At 41.6% G+C, this 20,709-nt stretch overlaps 1 protein-coding gene across 2 annotated transcripts in view; it reads right to left on the bottom strand.

Moving 5' to 3' along the window:
- The window catches only part of plxdc2b (plexin domain containing 2b), a 422,082-nt gene that overhangs the window by 61,935 nt on the left and 339,438 nt on the right, over positions 1-20,709 (bottom strand). For both annotated transcript variants that reach the window (XM_043690425.1, XM_043690426.1), the window contains exon 12: positions 16,783-16,821. In XM_043690425.1, the coding sequence (XP_043546360.1) occupies positions 16,783-16,821 (39 nt within the window). The remainder of the gene's footprint in view (positions 1-16,782; positions 16,822-20,709) is intronic.

Genomic DNA, 20,709 nt, shown 5'->3' with positions numbered 1-20,709 from the left:
GTGTCCTGATAAAACAATACTCCATCATTACTACACTAGAGCGCTCAAGCCGTGTAGTGGAACTTGACCTCACTACCTTCTGACTCAGAGCAAGTGTGCTATCAACTGAGCCACAGCTGTTTAGAAACCTGGATGGTAACTTTTCCTGTAATGAGTGTAGGTTAGTAAGAACTAATAAGTTGTTTCAGCAAGCTAGCGGAGGGTCATGGGTTACCCAGTCTTAACCTTCTCTGCCAGTCAGCAAGAAATGACAGAATGCATACAATTATTTGGTGAAAATCAGAACATGCCAAAAAGTCATTATCTTTAATATTCATTCAAGAATGCACACAGAGTCAATCCATCTACGGACTGTACACATTAGGATAGGATTGGAGAAGACAGATTAAAACAAAAGAACATGGACAAATTAGAGCACGAGAGAAAGTTAGTGAAAAATATAAAAACAGATAGGCAAAAAGACATAAGATTCAGCCTGAAGTCCAACTGAGCTTGTTGGAAGCCAAGTGAATTCCCCTGCTTTATCTTACCAAACTTGCCTCCTTAAGGACCTACTCTGCCTCATGGCATTTCTTGCATCCGACTTCTGCTTCATCTTACCACAAGTTGTTTCTGGAACAATTCACCACTCAGTGGATTGAGACCAGCATCCCTTGTGCCCGCACTAGATTTAAAAGAGCATTGCGCACCTGGCATTCTGATGCTGCTCTACTCAGTGAGAGACTACAGTGGAATATATATTGGAGAAGGGGAGGATGATACCGTGATTCTCCCACAGGTGGTCCTGGCGCATGGGCTGGTTCTGGAGATCCTGTAGAGGACACTGCAATATCAGGCCCTGCCAGTTATTCTGAGACCATCACCCCAGGTTGTGCTGTCTCTAGGGAGCGGGGGAATGGCAAGCGAGCAAGTGCAACTCTTCATTCCACTTCTAATTTCCTGTGCTGTCACTCTCAAACGTTGCACACTACTTCTAACAACTGGCTGCGACGTCTTGTCTCTCATGTTTTGCAGGTTCTGATAGTCTCCCTGTGACCTCTGCTGGTGTGCCCTACAATGCCCTTCCTGAGCAAACCAACAGTGCATTGAAGAAGTGGCAGGATGGTCACAAAGTACTGGCAGATGCCAATGTATGTGGTTGAGGGGTGAATGTACTTTGTGCCTGTGGACAAAGTGCATGAGTTATAGCTTGGTCTTGAGCAACATGGAGGTCATTCAGAGCAAGTGGTGAGCTGGACCTCCCAAGAACTCTGCCATGTCGATTTTTCCCAATATTGAGTTTATTTGGTGAGTTTAATACGATGGAAGGCTGAATAATGAAGCATGTTGTGCTTTTAATAAGGTGTTTTACAAGTGTTAATCCCAGTCAGTTGGCATCTTGCCTAGTGAGAATCTTGCCATGTTGTTTGTGAAAAGTATAAAAGATGGAGTGAGAAGATCTTGCCACTGAGATGGACCTTGCCCAATTCTGCCACACTTTTCATCATAGCTCACATCACTCAAACCCCAGTAACATCCCACCCAATGTAAGAGCTCTGTTGACCTTTGCTTAAACAAAAGTAAGTGTTGCTCTTAAGGCAAGTTCAGGGAATTGATGCAGTGTTACAGAACATGAAGAGATAGGAGGTGAACTGAACAGGCGTTTTGCAAGAGACTTCACTATAGAAGGTGTAAGTAACACTCCAGAAATAGCTGTAAATAATAAAATTGAAGAGAAATTACAGTCACCGGGGAATTGGTACGAAGCAAATTGTTGGAGGTGTTGCATGACAATTCCCCACATCCTGATGGACTTCACCCAAAGGTATGAAAAGAATTGGCCAGTGAGATAGATGACATGTTCATTTTGATTTTCCAAAATTCTTGAGATTTGGGGAAGCTTCCATTCAATTAAAAAATAGACAAAGTAACTGTTTTGCTCAACAAGGGAGGGGAACAGAAAGCAGGAAATTACAGACCAGTTAGCTTAACTTTCATCATGGAGAAAAATTAGAAGCTATTTATTAAGAACAGTACAGCATCTGATATATTGCCATGTTCAAGCTTATTGTTCATGGTGTGGAGGCAAATATTTTGGCATGGATGGAATTTGGAAAGCTAACAGGAAACAAGTAGTAGGCTGAAAGGGTCATTTTCTGGCTGGCAAGATGTAAAACATGCTGTGCCACAGAGATCAGGATCTCTGATTGGACCTCAATGTTTTACATAAATGACTATACTGAATGGACAGAAAGTATGGTTGCCAAATATGCTGCCTGCACAAATACAAGTTAAAAAATGTAAATTGTGAAGGGAACATTGGGACGCTACAAAGGGATGATGTGAAATAGTCCATTGCGGCAGGAAGGAGAGAAAGGCAAGCATCTAAATGATGAGAGGTTGCAGAGATCTGTGATGCAGAGGAGATCTGAGGTACAGAGGGTGGTCTAGTGCATAAATTGCAAAACGTTAATGTGTAGGTACAGTAAGTAATTTGGAAAGCTCATGGAGTTTTCATTTATCGTGAGAGGAATTGAACAGAAAAGTAAGGAGGATAAACTTCAGTTATACAATACATTGAATCACAGTGGAGAAGGCAATCATTTGGCCGATCAAATCGGTACCTCCCCTCTACACAGCATCCTACCCAGATGCAGCCCTCCTACCATATCCCATAAACCCACATTTCCCACAGCTAATCCACATAGCCTGCACATCCGTGAACACTATGGGCAATTTCAGCATGGCCAATCCACCCTAACCTGCACATCTTGTGGGAGGAAGCTGGAGCACCCAGAGGAAACCCACAGAAACATGGGGAGAATGTGCAAACTCAACACAGACAGTTGCTGGAGGTTGGAACTAAATCCAGGTCTCTGGTGCTGAGAGGCAGCTGTGCTAACCACTGAGCCACCGTACCACCCCCACATTGGTGGCACTACATCTGGAGTAGTTCATATTGTAAGGATCCCCTTATTTAAGGAAGGATGTAAATGCTTTGGAAGTAGTTCAGAGGAAATTTATTAGACTTCTACCTGGAACGAGAGGTTGTTTTCTCAGGACAGGTCGATTCAGGCTAGGCTTGTATCTGCTGGAGTTTAGAAGAGTAAAAGGCAATTTGATGGCAATTTCTAAGGTCCTGAGGAATCCTGACAAGGTGAATGTGGACAGGATTGTTCCTCTTATGGGAGAATCTAGAAGTAGGACCATCATTTCAAAATAAGGAATTTTAAATATTGAGAATAAATTGAGACAGTTGAGGAGAATGTTTTTCTCACAGAGGGTTGAGAGTCTTTGGAACTCTCACATGGTGCTGAAAGCAGAGTCCTTAAATATTTTTTAAGGCAGAGGCAGATGCGTGATAAGCTAGGGGGTGAAACGTTACTGTAGTTAGGCAGGAAAATGGAGTAATCAGATCAGCCATGCTTTTATCAAATGATGACGCAGGCGTCACTGGCTGTGTCCAACTCCTGTTCCTAATTCATACGTTTGTATGCAAGACAGAAAAAACTTGACAGTGAAGAGGGTCTGGGAGGAGTTGGCTCATTCACCACAACTAAGAAAGGGATTGCAGAGGACCTGGTGCTTAACAGGAGAAAGATCGTCTAACAAAGCATGGCAGTGAGAAGCGACTGAGAAGGATTCTGGGCGAATCAACATGACTGAGAAGGGGACGGCGGAAGACCCAGCATCAACGATCAGTGAAGCCCCAAACATGACGTAACTGTACTGCTTCCCTTCCTCTCTCCACCTTCAAACATAAAAGGAGAGACTGAGAGAGATGCTAGAAAATTTGGTTGTGGGTTAGAAACATCAGAGCCTCAGCAGTGAGGTTGAAGTGCTGCTGTCGAGGTCAAAGTACATGCTTTAGTGTGCGTCAGGCTTTGCTAAGGAGGGTGAGCAACATTAAGGTATGCTGTGGTAAAAGTTTTCCTTTTCTTTATGCGGTGTTTACTAGAGGGGTACAAATAGCAGTTAGTAGCATGGTATGCTCTCCCTGTGAGATGTGGAAAGTCAAGGAGAAGTCAAATGTCCCTGACAATGATCTCTGTAGGATGTATATCTATCTACAGCTCTTTTCAAATTGTACAGATTGGTCAGAGTGGCAGTTGGACTCACTGAGAAGTTTAAAGGAGGCAGAACGTTTCATAGATAGAGACTTCAGGGAGGTGGTCACTCCAAAGGTTAAGCCACATGGATGGGTGACCACCAGGAGGAGCAGGAAGGCAGTGAAGGAGTCTCCTGTGGCTATTCCCCTCTCAAACAGGTATATCATTTGGTGGGGAATGGTCTCTTGGGGGAAAGCTGCAGCAGCAGCCAGATCTGTGGCACCATGACTGGCTCTGTTGTGCAGCAGAGAGGGTCAAAGTGCAGGTGAGCAGTAATGATAGGGGAGTCTATTGTCAGGGATACAGATAGGCCTTTTTATGAGCAAGACTCCAGGGTGGTGTGTTGCCTCCCTGGTATCAAGGCTAGATTAGATTAGATTACTTTACAGTGTGGAAACAGGCCCTTCGGCCCAACAAGTCCATGCCGACCCGCCGAAGCGCACCCACCCAGACCCATTCCCCTACATTTACCCCTGCACCTAACACTACAGGCACGGAAATCATGGTCCACGTTGGTACTAACGACATCGGCAGAAAGAGAGGTGAGGTCCTGCAAAGAGAATTTAGGGAGTTGGACAGAAAATTGAAAAGCAATACCTCCAGCATTGTAATCTCTGGATCACTCCCTGTGCCACGTTCTAGTAAGGCTAGAGAAATGAAGATAATACAAATACATGGCTAAAGAGCTAATGTGGAAGAGAGGGCTTCAGGATCATTGGGATCTCTTCCATGGCAGGAGAGACCTGTACTGGAGGGATGAGTTACAACTATACTGGAGGAGCACCAATGTCCAGGCAGGGAGGTTTGCTGCTGTCACTTGGGAAGGAAAAACAGACAGGGCCAGGTTCATGACTGAATTGTATTTATTTCAATGCAAGTTGTATAACAGGGATGACCTTAGAACCTGGACTAATAAATGGAACTACAATGTTGGAGACATTACAAAGATATGGTTGAAAGAAAGGCAGGATTGACAGCTCAACATTCCAGGGATCAGATGTTTTAGACGTGATAAAGAGGGATGTGGAAGAGGTGGGGGAAGTTGTCGTACAGATTAAAGAGAATGTCACAGCTGCACTGAGAAAGGACATCTTGGAGGGCTTACCCAGCAAGGCCTTATGGGTAGAACTCAGGAATAAGAAAGGTCCAATCACGATGATGGCATGATAGTATAAGCCTCCCAGCAGCCAGCAGGACACAGATATATCAGCAGATCATGGAAAGATGAAAGAAAAACACATGATTGCTATACTGTGTGATTTTTAACTTCAATATTGACTGGGACTTTCTTGGGGCCAGAGACTTCGATGGGCAGAGTTTGTCAGCTGCATCCAGGAGGAAATCTTGAAACGATATGTAGGTAGTCCAACTAAGGAAGTGAGGCCTTTCAATGGAGAATGAGTCTGGCCAGCTGATCGATGTTTCAGTGGAGGAGTATTTTGGGAACAAGAATCATATTTCTGTATGTTTTAAGATAGTTATAGATAAGGAAAGAAGTGGTCAACAGGTGAAAAGGCTAAATTGGGGGAAGGCTAATTACAATAGTATTAGGCAGGGACTGAAGAAATTAGATGGGGGGGGGCTGTTTGAAGGTGAATCCACATTTGACACATGGGATTCTTTTAAAGGCCAGTTAATTAGAGATCAGAACCAGCATGTTCCTGTGAGGATGAAGCATAATGATGGCAAGATTTGGGAATCCTGGATGATATAATGTATTGAAAGTTCATTCAAAACGAAAAGGGAAGCATATGCAAAGTTTAGGAAACTGAAATCGGTCAAGGCCAGTGAGGAATATAAAGGAAGCAGGAAAGTACTTAAACAAGGAATTAGGAGGGTTAAAAAGGGCCACAAAATGTCATTGACAAGGAGGATTAAGGAGAATCCCGAGAATTTTATACATCTGTTAGGAGCAAGAGGGTAGCTAGGGAAAGGGTAGGTCCATTCGAAATCAAAGGAGGGAATTTATGCAAAATCCAGAGGAATGTGTGAGGTCCTTAATGAGTGCTTTACATCAGTATTCACCAACCAGAAGGACATGGATGATGGTAAGATTAGGAAGAGGTATGGTGATATTATTAAGATGTTAAGACGGAGGAGATGTTGGGTATCTTGAAAAGCATTAAGGTAGAATGTGCTGCCAAGGAAGGTGAGAGGAGCAGATACAATAACAACCTTTAAGAGACATTTAGGCAGGCACATGAACAGGCAGGGAACAGAGGGGTCCAGACCATGGGATTACTTTAGAACGGCATCAAGGTTGGCACAGACACGGTGGGCTGAAAGGGCTGTTTCTATGATGTACTGTTCTATGTTCTAATTGTTTGAAGACAGTCCTCAGGCAATCAGAGATAGTATTGGAGAAAGAAGAAGTGGCCTCTATGGTTCCAGAGGTCACGTAAACAAGCACGTGGTGCAGTTGACACAGAAGACGATTGCTTGGATGTGAATACAGTACTTGCACTTGGGTTGATATCCAGGAGAATATCCCACTGTGATAAATACAGCCAAAGTAAGCAAAAATCTTGATCAATAATCACACACTGAGACAGATACGCTGCTGTTAATGGCAATCGGGGGTGGCTCCAACTACTGGTTGTGGTTGTCTCAAAATTTGATAAAAGTGTTGATGCATGTTCTCATTGATTCCAGTTACCATGTCTTTGTTTGTGCCAGAGCTGAATAACTGGAAATAAATGTAGGCAGGAAAGAGTGACAATGAAGCTAGCAATAAGGGTGGAGTGAATATCTGAATATGGTCCATGAGTTCCCAGTGCGAGAGATTGCTGATAGGTGAGTGATGGCCTTGAGCTACATTGAGCAGTATAACAGCTTGCTGGAGCCGTGAATAAGAGACACTAAGCAAAAATACATTCAATGACTTTGACAACCCACGTGAGGCCATGAGGTGCCTTTTGACACTGCTGCCAGATCATTAGGTCAAGATGCCTGGAAATAACCTCCTTGACTTTTTGCTTCCAATCCCTCCGAGAATTGCCATTATGGGTCTGTTGCACCACTCCTGGCATCTTTCCTCGTAGCTACCTCCAACACTGAGGCTTCCAGCACCACATCCTTGAACCTAGGATCTTATGTTGTCCTGAAATTACATTTTCCTTGTTCAGAACTGTAGGATTTGTAGTCAGCATTGTTCAATGTGGCTTCACTTGTACAGAGACTGACTGCCTTAAAGACAGAAGTTGCTTGCACCAGGAACTATTAGAATGATGCTACTTGGTTCTTTGTTGGTCACAGGCAGACAGCAGGCTGGCAGATGCATGACCCTAAGCTACACCCGTGTAAATGAAGCGGTCATACCAAACTTGCATAGTGCATGCCTTTACCAAAACTGGCATGGGCAGATCATGAATCATAACCCATGCACACAAGGGGTGGTGCAGTCTAATTTCAGCTCTTTAAATAAAGTACAGGATAAAATTTCTAAACCTCATTCGACATTACTCAGAAAATGGTAGGGATGCAGGCAAAATCAATTCCATAAATTTACTTTGCCAATTTTAACTTTGATTATCATTTCCTTTAAAACGGCTTTATGGTGCTCCACAGAAGATGCAGAAATGCTTAAATGAAAGGATTAATGTGTCCTGATGCAGTCATAGCCACCACTTACTAAAATGGTGTAAAGCTTGAGCCTGTCAATAATGAAGAAACAAGGTTATCTTAATAAGGCCACAAGAGAGTATGACTGGTATTGAATTTATCTCAATGATTTACACATTGAAAGCAAAAAGGGCAAGAATAAAATAATTGTAAGTGGAAGTGTAGCAATAATAGCTAAAAATCTAACAACTATTGTTTCTTGAACCACATCTTTAATAGGGACTCACTTCATCCACCTGGATTGGGCTGGCTTTCTGCTAAGATTGTACACACATATTATTTATAAACTTTCATAGGCTTTAGAAGTCTTAAATGCTCAAACATCCTCCCAAACTGGAGCTGACATGTAAAGATTGATGGTCTCAGAGAGGTTAAGTGTTCCAGATCCAAACGGAAATTGAGAATGCAAAATGTATCCAAAAATTTATTTGTATTCCACAAAACTTAAAACACAGCATATCAGCCATGAAAGAAAATGTATTTGCAACATTAGCTAAAGGTAGACAGAGAAAATAAATAAAGCAAGAAGCAGAGAGAAGATGAGAAGAGACTTTTAATCCGTCTCAATTTGGAATGTACTGCCTGAAAAATGGTTCAATTCATTTGTAATTTTTGAGAAGGGACTGAATTTACACCTGTAAAGGAAAAATGTCAGGGCGATGGGAAACCGTAGGACTGGATGGATAGCTCTTTCAAAGGGTTGGTACAAGCACAATGAGCCCATGCCAAAGGAAACCAATGTCTACTGTTGTGGCCCACCGCAGATGCTTTCAAAAGTGACAATGAAACTAACAGAGATAAGAAAACAGATCTGCCTGATACTACAGCCAACCTTTCAAGCAAGGAATTAGTATGCTTGCTTTCACAGCTGTATTGCTTAAGGGACAGTCTACACCCTTGAACCCCTCTTTACTTTAATTGTGGACTTAACTTTCTTGGGCCCACACAGAATTTTATTTTGTGGTACTACATTAAAACCTCATTTCTGATGAATTGGAACAATGTTTACAATTTAACTGCAAACTTTATTAGCCCCTTTCTTAATCTGCCCTGTCACCTTCAATGTTTTGTGCACAGACAACCCCATGGCCCTCTGCTCCTGAACCTCCTTTTGGGTTGTCCCCCTCATTTAATATTGCTGTACTTGTTATATCTACCAAAATAAATCACTTCCCACATGTCTGAATAAAATTTCACCTGCCACTTTTCTGTCCATTCCAATAAACTAGTTTTGGTCTTTTGAAGTCCCACATGATCTCTTTAAACTTCCAAGTTTTGAACCATCAGCAAATTTTGAAGTTGTATCTCCTTTACCTCCATCTAGTATTATACACATAACAAAAGGTTTGATCCTGAGGGAGATCCTGCTATATTTCTTTCTCCAGTCTGCTCCTTGTTTCCTGACAAAAAGCCAATTTAATACCCATGTGGTGAGTGGTTGCCTCCTATCTGTGAGAGGTGGTGAAATGCAGCCTCAGAACCTTGATGGGGCCTGATAAGATCATTAGCCGCACTTTGTTTGATACCTAATTCTGGAAAGGCAAGGTCAGTCACAAGTCCCACACATGAGGTTGTCCTTTGTCACTGATGCAGAAGGATTCCTCCTGGTACTCTGTTCAAAAGACAGCTGTCTGTTTTGGAGCACCAGAAATCACATGTCATGAGGGTGGCAATTCCTGCCCACTGGAATTGCTGTTGCCACTTTGAGTTGAAGAATTGTACAGCATTGAAACAGACCCTTTGGTCCAAATCGTCCATGGTAACCAGATATCCTAAATTAATCTAGTCCCATTTGCCAGCATTTGGCCCCATATCCCTCTAAACCCTTCCTATTCATATACCCATCCACATGCCTTTTAAATGCTGTTATTCTACCAGCCTCTACCAGTTCCACTGGCAGCTCATTCCATACACGCAACACCCTCTGCATGGAAAAGTTGCCCCTTAGGTCCCTTTTAAATCTTTCTCCTCTCATCTTAAAGTTATGCCCTCTAGTTATGGAATTTCCTACCCCAGGGAAAAGACCTTGGCTATTCACCCTAACCATGCTCCTCATGATTTTATAAACCTCTATAAGGTCACCCCTTAGCCTCCAGCACTCTTTGGAAAATTGCCCTGGCCTATTCAGCCTGTTCCTATAACTCAAGCCCTTCAACCCTGGCAACATCTTTGTAAATCTTTTCTGAACCCTTTCAAGTTTCCAAGGGTAGGGAGACTAGAACTGTACACAATATTCCAAAAGTGGCTTAACCAATGTCCTGTACAGTTCCAAATGACGTCCTAACTCCTATATGCAATGCACTGACCAATAAAGGAAAGCATACCAAATGCTTTCCTCACTATCCTATCTACCTGTGACTCTACTTTCAAGGAACTATAAACTTGCACTTCAAGGTCTCTTTATACAACAATATTCCCCAGAATCTTACCATTAAATGTATAAGTCCTGCCCTGATTTGCTTTTTCAAAATGTAGCACCTCACACTTATCTAAATTAAACTCCTTCTGCCACTCCTCGGCCCACTGGCCCATCTGATGAAGATCCTGTTGTACCCTGAGGTAATCTTCTTTGCTGTTCACTACACCTCCAATTTTGGTGTCATCTGCAAACTTACTTTGCATTGATTGTCAGTCTGTCATGATTGATGCTGAGGGTCTCTTTTGACAGGACTCATCAACTGGAGCTTTTGGTGCTCCGATAGCATCTTGGCATAGCACAGCACACATCACAGCTGCAGGGATCTGGTCACCTTCCATCATGTGCACATACCCAAGACAGGGAATCTTCCTTTGCCTGATTAGTGCTAGCATGCTTGAGAAGTTGGCTCTAGAAAGGACTGATTTGTTGGTGATTTTATCTTTCTACATGATGGCACAAATGCGTAATGAACACCAGAGTTCCAAATTATTGAATTTAGTTCAAGAATTTGTTGACTGCTTCCAATGGAGTGCTGTTGAGTCTGACCACAGGCTGAGACACAAACTGTCCCAGAATATAGTTTCCTTGACACTTCTGGTGAGGATGAACATGATGAATGAATTCAATAGATGATCCATGAAGCTTTGGAGCTGGTCTTCTCTCTGGGCAACTAACTTCAATATCCATAGGATTTATCAGAAAAAAAAAGAAATCTTTAATACTATTGTGCCTTGATAGAACTACATTTAGAAAAAACGTGCTAAAGTGACCTCATAGTGTTGTTCTCTGACCTTGTCAAACATCAATGCCTAATTATCAAGGAGATTCCTTTTTATTCAGTTGTTTGCAGGATATGAGCACTGCTGACTAGGCTAGCATTTATCAGAAAGCTTCAAGGTATTTGATCTGTTGCAGGCAAACTCTTTCATTAATGATGTCATCTTGCGTTTATTTAATGGCATTAATGAATTAAATCATCTGAAGATTCTTCACAGGAGCATCATTAACAAAATGTAACAATTGGATAAAGAGATTTTAGGGCAGAACACTCAAAAATTGTTGTTTGGGAAGGTATTTTTAAAGAGGGTTTTAAAGATAAAGGAGAGGTGGATGGGGGGGGGGGGGGGGGCAGATCTTCCAGAGTTAATTCTAGAGCTTAGGCTACTGATTGTTAGGCCACAGTGGTGGGATTGTTAAAACAGGAGTTATGCAAGAGGTCAGATTTAGAGAAATGCAAAGATCTTGAGAGTTGTGGGGCCGGAACAGGTTCCAAATTTATATGGATTGGTACTGGCATGGAAGGAGGACGATCATTTTAAAATCAAGGGATTACTGAACTGTGAGCCAGTGCAGATCAGGAAGGATGGGGTGGTGGGTTATTGTGTCTAGATATGAGTTGGGATGTCGGCAGATGTTTGAATGAGTTCATGCATATGGAAAGTGGAAAAATGGGAGGCCAACCAGAAGTGCATCAAATTCTGGGTGGCACGGTGGCACAGTGGTTAGGACTGCTGCCTCACAGCGCCAGAGACCCGGGTTCAATTCCCGCCTCAGGCAATATCTATGTGGAGTTTGCTCATTCTCCGTGTCTGTGTGGGTTTCCTCCGGGTGCTCCGGTTTCCTCCCACAGCCCAAAGATGTGCAGGTTAGGTGAATTGGCCATGCTAAATTGCCCGTAGTGTTAGGTGAGGGAATAAATATAGGGGAATGGGTCTGGATGGGTTGCTCTTCGGAGGGTCGGTGTGGACTTGTTGGGCCGAAGGGCCTGTTTCCACACTGTAAGTAATCTAATCTAATCTAAATTTTTCAATGGAATGTCATTTTTGCCATTACCAACAGAATTGACATCACATGGAAACTGTAGTTATTTTTTCCACTGCCTTCTGGCCTTATTTTCTCCATCAAAAAAAACCCTGAACAATTGTATTATCCAAATGTTTGCCTCCACGGGTGCCAAACCAATTTTAATGTTATGACAGTAAAACTAATCTGAAATGACTCAAGGCTATGAATATTTACTGAGCATAATTCAAAAGCGTATCAATAACTCAGGAAAATATTGTTGAAAATCACTCATAATTAATCACCAAGTTAACAGCAATTTATCCAATCAGAACCTCAGTTACGACAGAGGGACTCAGAATATTTTTGCATTAGCTTGAAGGTTGTATTCAATGTGACGATTATGGTCTACATTTGGCACCTCCATGGACTGGATAAATTCAACTGTCTTTCAGCTATAGAGCTGTGCACAGCTTTCATCACTCATATTCAGTGAACCAGATTATTAGACAGTAGTAGGATGATTGGACTGAGAGCAATATATTTTCAAATTTAATAGGTACAAAGCAATTGCTTTATAATCACTCAATAACTAGGATGGGATGTTAAACTAGATGCTTCTTTTATGTTAAGCATTGCTACTGTACCCAGTGCCAAACCTGGTTGGAGTTGTGTAGTATAAATATAACGGCACTAATGGGTCAGAGAGTAACTCCTCATTTCCCCTCCCCCCACCTTGTCTCAGTCAAATCCATCGAATTCAGCACCGCCTTCCTAACCTGCAATCTTCTTCCTGACCTCTCCGCCCCCACCCCAGTCTGACCTATCACCCTCACCTTGACCTCTTTCCACCTATCATATTTCCGATGCCCCTCCCCCAAGTCCCTCCTCCCTACCTTTTATCTTAGCCTGCTGGACAAACTTTCCTCATTCCTGAAGAAGGGCTTATGCCCGAAACATCAATTCTCCTGTTCCCTGGATGCTGCCTGACCTGCTGCGCTTTTCCAGCAACACATTTTCAGCAGAGAGTAACTCCCTCAATCAAGTGATATTACATGCAAAACTCAACCAGTATCTAAGCATTTGGTCTGGTATATTCTTGGCCTCTGCTGACTCTTCCTCTCTCCCTTCGCACTTGAAAAGTGACTCTGATCTCTCTCCTGCCTGAACCTGACCTTCACATTGGCATGCTGCGACGGATGGTCTCTCAGCTTGCTATTTTAACCAAGAAGCTGCACCGTGTCTTTTGTTCAGAAATGGGTACAAAAGACACCCAGGAATTTAAGCAGCTTGAGCCTCAAAGTGATGACAGTGGACAGTCTAGGTATTCATCTTCCCTGCACACCTGAAGCCAGTTAGGTCCCCACTCAAAGAAAATCATATTTCTCCCTTATCAATAACTGCGCCCTTGAAAAATCCTACAAAGTTGCAATAATCAGATAGGAAACCATAATTCTGTTACTTTCTCCTCTGTTGCTGCCAAACCTGCTGAATATTTTTACTATTTGCATAATTTTCCTTTGGATCCGGTGATTTATGTTTCTTTCCATAATGTAAATCGGGCAAATTCTAGGTCATGAGCTATATTGAATATCATGCTTCTGCTGCCAGTATCAGGCTTAATGCAAGTGTCAAGCTCAAAGAATAGTTTCACATGCCTGGGTTATTTTTGCTAATAGCAATTGTGTAAAGTTTCAGAATAGCCACCAGTTCTATACCTCTCCTGATATTCACTTCCATTTTCTTCCCAAAACTGTAAACAAATAGCTACTCTGTAGCAACAATTTAAACAGTGCAACGTTCCCTCAGTTTATTTGTTTAAGTTTCTGAAATCTGGTTTGAAACCATACTTTGGGTCAAAACCAACAGTATGACCTTTGAGTAAAGGCTGGCATCTTCCAACAGCTGTTAAGCACTTCCAATTTAGTTTCCCAAGTGACATTGTCTGCATCTACTGTGAAAATGAAGACACTTCAAAAGCTAACCAAAATAAATAAAACAGGATGATAGTCAGAGTACCTGTGAGAAGTTTGTTCGAAATGGTCAAAGGATATGAACACCAAGATTGCATTTTTGAAAAAAATCAAATTGTGACAAAGTTGAGGTTGTTTTTTCTATACAACATCAAAACATCACTTTGAATGAAAGAATTTGCTTTTGAATTTAGAGAAATAAGCATCAAAATTGCAATGCCCTATGATGGTTCAACTCTCATCATACCAGTGGAAATTCACATCTGATTCAGATAAATGATTTAAGTAACAAACACATCATACAAACAGATCAAAGCAGGAGGTTTAAAGAATAACAAAAATCAAGAGAACAGGACCATATGGCAAAAGGACCTCATATATGGAGGATCCATAGAGGCAGACAGACAGTGACCTGGGATGCTGTTTTAACACTGCATTCATTGAGTTTATTACAATCATTTGGCACCGTAGCCTGAAAGTAGCAGTGAAGGATATTACAGTACACAAATGGTTAAATACTTTTTGATCAAATACCCACCTCTGCTGGTTTATATGAAGCATTAAGGCATTTATTTAATTATGTCATACCTCAGTATCATTTGAAGCCTTTATTTCAGACTGAACTTTGCTGGCCATGTGAGGATAGGGTCGGAGATGGGAAGGCTGGCAAAAGAGTGCAAGTATGGCACCTGGCACCTTCCCGCTGTCATGTCACTTGTAAATAGCTGGAAAGGTGGCAGAAAGGCTGTCTGTCTTGAATTAATTTGATCCGTTTAAACGTCCACTCAAAGCACATTTCCCACCTCTGCCAGCATTTTTCAAGTAGTGTATCCCCAATCCCATTGACCTTACTACGAGGGAGCATGGCCATCAATGGACACTTTTTCTCCAAGGGTAGTCTCAGCAATGTCCCCCTCCTCTCATTGGTATTGTTGAGGCTTCTGAGCTTCCAACCTTCTGATTTAGGCTGGCAACTTCAGCAACATCAACAGACTTACCTGCAACCTAAGGTATAGAAATTCCCCTAATCCCACTTGGTCCTGCTTTGACCTCGACACCGCTCCACCTTTGAAAAATCGTAGCTTTTGATTTGATTGATTATCTGATAAATGTGATTACTTCTAAGTGCTTAAAATGAATCTAAGTAGAATCATAGAATCCCTACAGTGTGGAAACAGGCCCTTCAGCCCAACAAGCCTACACCAAGCCTCGGAAGAGTGTCCCACCCAGACACATTCCTCTACATTTCCCCTGAATGATGCACCCAACCTGCACATTCCTGAACACTATGGGCAATTTAGCATGGCCAATTCACCTAACCTGCGCATCTTTGGACTGGGGGAGAAAACTGGAGCACCTGGAGGAAACCCACACAGACACGGGGAGATGTGAAAACTCCACACAGTCACTCGAGGCTGGAATCAAACTTGGGTCCCTGGCTCTGGGAGGCAACAGTGCTAACCACTGAGCCACCGTGCCACCCATGTAGTAATTCTGTTTGATATAAAAGTGCACGGTCATCCCCAGACATCACTCCCGGCACTGCTGGGAATAGAGAGTTACTGGCCTCTGATCAACCTGTTCAAGCAGGCAGCACATCATGACATTTTCCAAGAACAATCAGGGTGGGAACTAAATGGCTAATGACGTCACAAATGTTGAATGAATAATAACAAAAAAAACATTTCCAGGCATTTCACATTTTCTGCCTAATAACTGATGCAGTTCTTTGAATTCTAGCTGCAAAACTTGATAACAACAGTTGCACATTATTTCTCACCACATCACCCAAGATGGCAACAAGTTCTCACTGTTAGGTCCAATCCATTCCCCTCCAAAGATATGATAACCAGCCATGATGCCATCTCAGGGGCAGGATTTCCAAACCACATGGGGAAATGCACTTCTAACTGCCCTCTATGAAGTTGGGAGCCGCAACAGCAGTGTTCCTGCTACCAATTAAGTACTTCATTCCTTCACTACTGCTGGACTGAGGTTAGCAGGGGTGCCACCAGTTTTGCTAGCAGATTTTGGGGCTCTCTCTCACTTCATTCTGCCCAGTTTCTCATACAAATATCTTGCTATTCACTCCAAATCTCTAGATCTCTCTTTGCTACAGATGGGGCTCTTACTCTTCTTGTTTCACAGTTTGACCTCTCTGCATTATTAATATGTTGACTAAATCAATTCTGTAAATCCACAGGATTGTAGGATACAAAAGGTCAAATGTACCACAATTACAAATTGTTTATAGAGGACAGAATCATTATAAGTACTTGGAACACAAGGACACAGAAGCTAAAAAAAAGTGTGGTATGTAATTAGATTTAAAAAGTGCATACTCTGGAGAAATATGCTTTTGTGAAAGCTTGCTTCCCCACTTGTGGCATCTCTATTATTCTTAAGTGAATTAAAGAGTATGCAACCTACACTGTCATTCTGTGAGCCCAGAGACATTCTGTTCATTATTCTGAGCACTACTTGTACAATCAGATAACCACAAAAATAATTTTCTCTGCTCAAAATTCTTACCAGCAAAGGAAACTGTTTTTATCCAATTGTTGTGGATATTATAACTAAACATAGTATATCAAAAAATAAAATAAATCCATTTTGACATTTACATACTGGATAGAAAGTGCATCACTGAGATACAATTTACCAAACTGTGTGCCCTGATGTATGGATTTCACATTCAGTCTGAATCCAGTTTTAATGAAGATAAGGTGCAAATCTTATGAAATGAGGTTAAATACCTCATAAAGCAAATATATATAAAAAAGATTAAATATGCCTATCTTCAAATTCATATTAAGTTCTTGGCTAAGTGGCACAGGATGCTTTGAATTATTTAAATGAAAACAATTGAATTTACATTATTATATAAGTCAACATTTACCTCCACTGTCCCTCAGGTGCATTGCAATCTTTGTATCATCTGCAAGACATTTAAAATATGAGTTAGTGACAGGTTGCAAGTACAAACCTTACATTACAGAATATCTAACAGCAGGACACAAACTGGAACTCCACAGTGCTGCCTCAGGGTATGACTAAATATTTTCAAGCAATAACACATCATTTCATGCACCTTATGAGAAATTTTCAAAACTCAATTTTGTTTCACAATTAATGGCAAATTGAAAGGGAAGGTTTATCTCCAGTCACTCACCACTTAGACATGATAAAGTAACCAAATTACAAGAAATGTTTTCATACAGATTGCTAATAAAGCAAAGAATACTTTACAAGAATTGGTTATTGTGGCAAAGGGTGGGAAATTATTTGACAGAGAATACATATGAATGCAAGGAAAAATAGAAAAAATATGGAATTAAAGGTAATTTCTGCTGCAGAAGCCACAATAACACAGCAGCAATTGAATGAAATTTTTCCACTAATAATATTGATATTGATCCTTCGACATAATGAATTGTCCGAAGGAAGAAAATACTATGTGAGCTTTAGCAATGCTTGGGTAGGTTTCCAGTAGCTAGGATAGAGAGTGTTTGAAAAGGTTTTAAAGGAAAGAGCTAAGTGAGGTTGGGTTGTCAGTGTAAGGACGAAATTCAAGAGAATACAGCATTGGAAACTAAGTACACAGCAATCCATGATGGGCTAGGAAAATATCAAAGAAATGGAGAGTTTTATAAGAAAGTGTATGGCTGGTTTAGGAGATAACACAGATAGAAAGTCAAGGTAGAAGTATGCATAGGTAGCAACCTGCATCAGCAATATACATTTACTTGGTGCCTCGAGCATAAAATATCTCAAGGCAATTCATAGGAGCACTCTGGCCTTAGTCAAAGAGACAGGCTTGAAAGTGTGTCTGAACGGAAAAAGAGGTGAAAAGTTGATTGAGGGAATTAAAAAAGTTAGGGTTTAGGCAGCTAAAGGTTTATGCTCAGCAATGGCAGAATAATTATAAATCCGGGATACTTGACAGGCTGAAATTATCTTGGAGAGTTGTGGGGTTTAAGGAGATTATAAGGAAGCATAATATCATTGCAGAGAGGGGAAAAGTAATGGAAGGATTTGCAAACAAGGTAAGAATTTTAAAAGCAAAGTGCTTCTTGACCAGAAACATGGGAACGATAGGTGGTGAAGAGGAGATGGCGTGAGATGAGATGTACTAGCAGTGTTTTGGACGAGGTTTATGGAAGGTTGATTGTATGAAGCTGACCAGGACCTTATTAACATAGTCAAACTTAGAAACATTTTAGGCATGTCTAAGGGTTTCAGCAGCAGGTGAGCTGAGACAGAGGCAAAGCCTGATGATGTTACAGAGGTAGAAATGGTTGGTTGTTGTGATGAGACAGATATGTATTCAGAAGCTCATTTCAAGTCAAACAGAACAAGAAGGTGCAAGCTACCTGGCTTCAGTCTCAGATAGGTGCAAGAGAGAGGAGAGTCAGTAGCTAGGGAAAGGAATCTGTATCAGGGACCAAAAAATTATTTGTTTTACCAATACTTTACCTATAGATATTTCTGCTCAGCTAGCACTGAATGTGAATATCAGACAAGCAATGTGATAGTTCAGCAAGGGGGTGTCAAGAAAGGTGATGAAGTAGAGCTGCATGTGGAGAGCCTTGTGTCACATTTGATTCTCTGTTTGTAGATGATATTTGCCAAGCGGTAGCTAGATGCAAAAATAGGAGAGGGCCTAGGAGAGATCCTTAGGAGACACCTGGTTTTGGAATGGGAAGTGAAGGAACTGGAAGTAGGTGTTTTTTGACGTGGAGAAGGAAGTAGGAGAGAATGCTCAGATTGCACAGTCCTGGTTCAGTCTGGGATAATTGTTGAGAAGGGAATAAGTTAGCAGCAAAGATATGGAGCTATGGATGGAAGCTGGAAACAAGAACATCAGTAATTTCAATATTTGATGAGGTGAAATTGTGGCTATGAGTCTAGATGTTAAAGAACCACTGTGCCAATGAAGCACTGGTGAGAGAGTTTGTGCAGAATTAAAGCATGGAGCAGTTGTTGTTAGCGTAAATATTCCCGCAGTATAATATACAGATGAGGAAAGTCCTGTTAATGGTGTAAGGATAGAAAGCGAAGCCATTACTGGGAGTATTTTGGCTATGATTGAACATGGAAAAATGGAATAAAGCTGGAGCAGTGCTACTGAAAAAGGAGAGATAATGGACTTATTAGTGGCTTCACAGAGGTCAAGGTGAATGAAAAGAGTTAATGTCATTGCAGTTACCGAAGATGTCATTTGTAATTTGATAGGGTTGCTTCAGTGCAGTGATAAAGGCACTGGACTGAAAAGGTGGAAAAGAATGACCTCCCAAAAAACTGGACAAGTGTGACAATGGGCACGACATAATTTTAATAACTGTTCATGGACTGGAAATAGTCAACAAAGGTAAACTGTTACACATGGATTGAAACAATCAGCAATAATTCCTTTTCTGGAATATACTGTTTCTTGAGATGAAAGAGACAACGAGAAACTGTGATAAAATGAATTACAACAACATGAGAATTAAACATCTCTGTGAAGAAGGAGCTACAGAAATAACAAAAACAAACTGTTTCTTGGAGAGAGGAAATAACACTTATTTGATAATCTGCTGCCTCATAACAAATAGGCAATTAGACCTGCCTGCAGGAATAATATTCTGAAGTTAAGGGGTGAATAATAGACAATAGACAATAGGTGCAGGAGTAGGCCATTCTGCCCTTCGAGCCTGCACCACCATTCAATATGATCATGGCTGATCATCCTCAATCAGTATCCTGTTCCTGCCTTATCTCCATAACCCTTGATTCCACTATCCTTGAGAGCTCTATCCAACTCTTTGTTAAACGAATCCAGAGATTGGGCCTCCATTGCCTTCTGGGGCAGAGCATTCCACACGGCCACCACTCTCTGGGTGAAGAAATTTCTCCTCATCTCTGTCCTAAATGGCCTACCCTTTAATTTTAAGCTGTGTCCTCTGGTTCGGGACTCACCCATCAGCGGAAACATGTTCCTGCCTCCAGAGTGTCCAATCTTTTAATAATCTTATATGTCTCAATCAGATTCCCTCTCAGTCTTCAAAACTCAAGGGTATACAAGTCCAGTCACTCCAATCTTTCAACATAAGATAGTCCCGCCATTCCAGGAATTGACCTCGTGAACCTACGCTGCACTCCCTCAATAGCCAGAATGTCTTTCCACAAATTTGGAGACCAGAACTGCACACAATATTCCAGGTGCGGTCTCACGAGGGCCCTGTACAGCTGCAGAAGAACCTATTTGCTTCTATACTCAATTCCTCTTGTTATGAAGGCCAGCATGCTATTAGTCTTCTTCACTACCTGCTGTACCTGCATGCTTGCCTTCATTGACTGGTGTACAAGAACACCCAGATCTCTCTGTACTGCCCCTTTACCTAAATTGATTCCACTTAGGTAGTAATCTGCCTTCCTGTTCTTGCCACCAAAGTGGATAACCATACATTTATCATGATTCGGAGATGCCATTGTTGGACTGGGGCGTACAAAGTTAAAAATCACACAACACCAGGTTTAGTCCAACAGGCTTAATTGGAAGCACACTAGCTTTCGGAGCGACGCTCCTTCATCTTAATCTTCATCTTCATCATGATCACCTGATCTCTTTGTACTGCCCCTTTACCTAACTTGACTCCATTTAGGTAGTAATCTGCCTTCCTGTTCTTGCCACCAAAGTGGATAACCATACATTTATCCACATTAAACTGCATCTGCCATGCATCTGACCACTCACCTAACCTGTCCAGGTCATCCTGTAATCTCCTAACATCCTCCTCACTTTTCACCCTGCCACCTAGCTTTGTATCATCAGCAAATTTGC

The sequence above is a fragment of the Chiloscyllium plagiosum genome, chromosome 5, assembly GCF_004010195.1.
Source record: "Chiloscyllium plagiosum isolate BGI_BamShark_2017 chromosome 5, ASM401019v2, whole genome shotgun sequence".
NCBI lineage: Eukaryota > Metazoa > Chordata > Chondrichthyes > Orectolobiformes > Hemiscylliidae > Chiloscyllium > Chiloscyllium plagiosum.
Note: the sequence above shows the minus strand (reverse complement) of the source record. Positions and strands in the feature narration are given on the sequence as shown.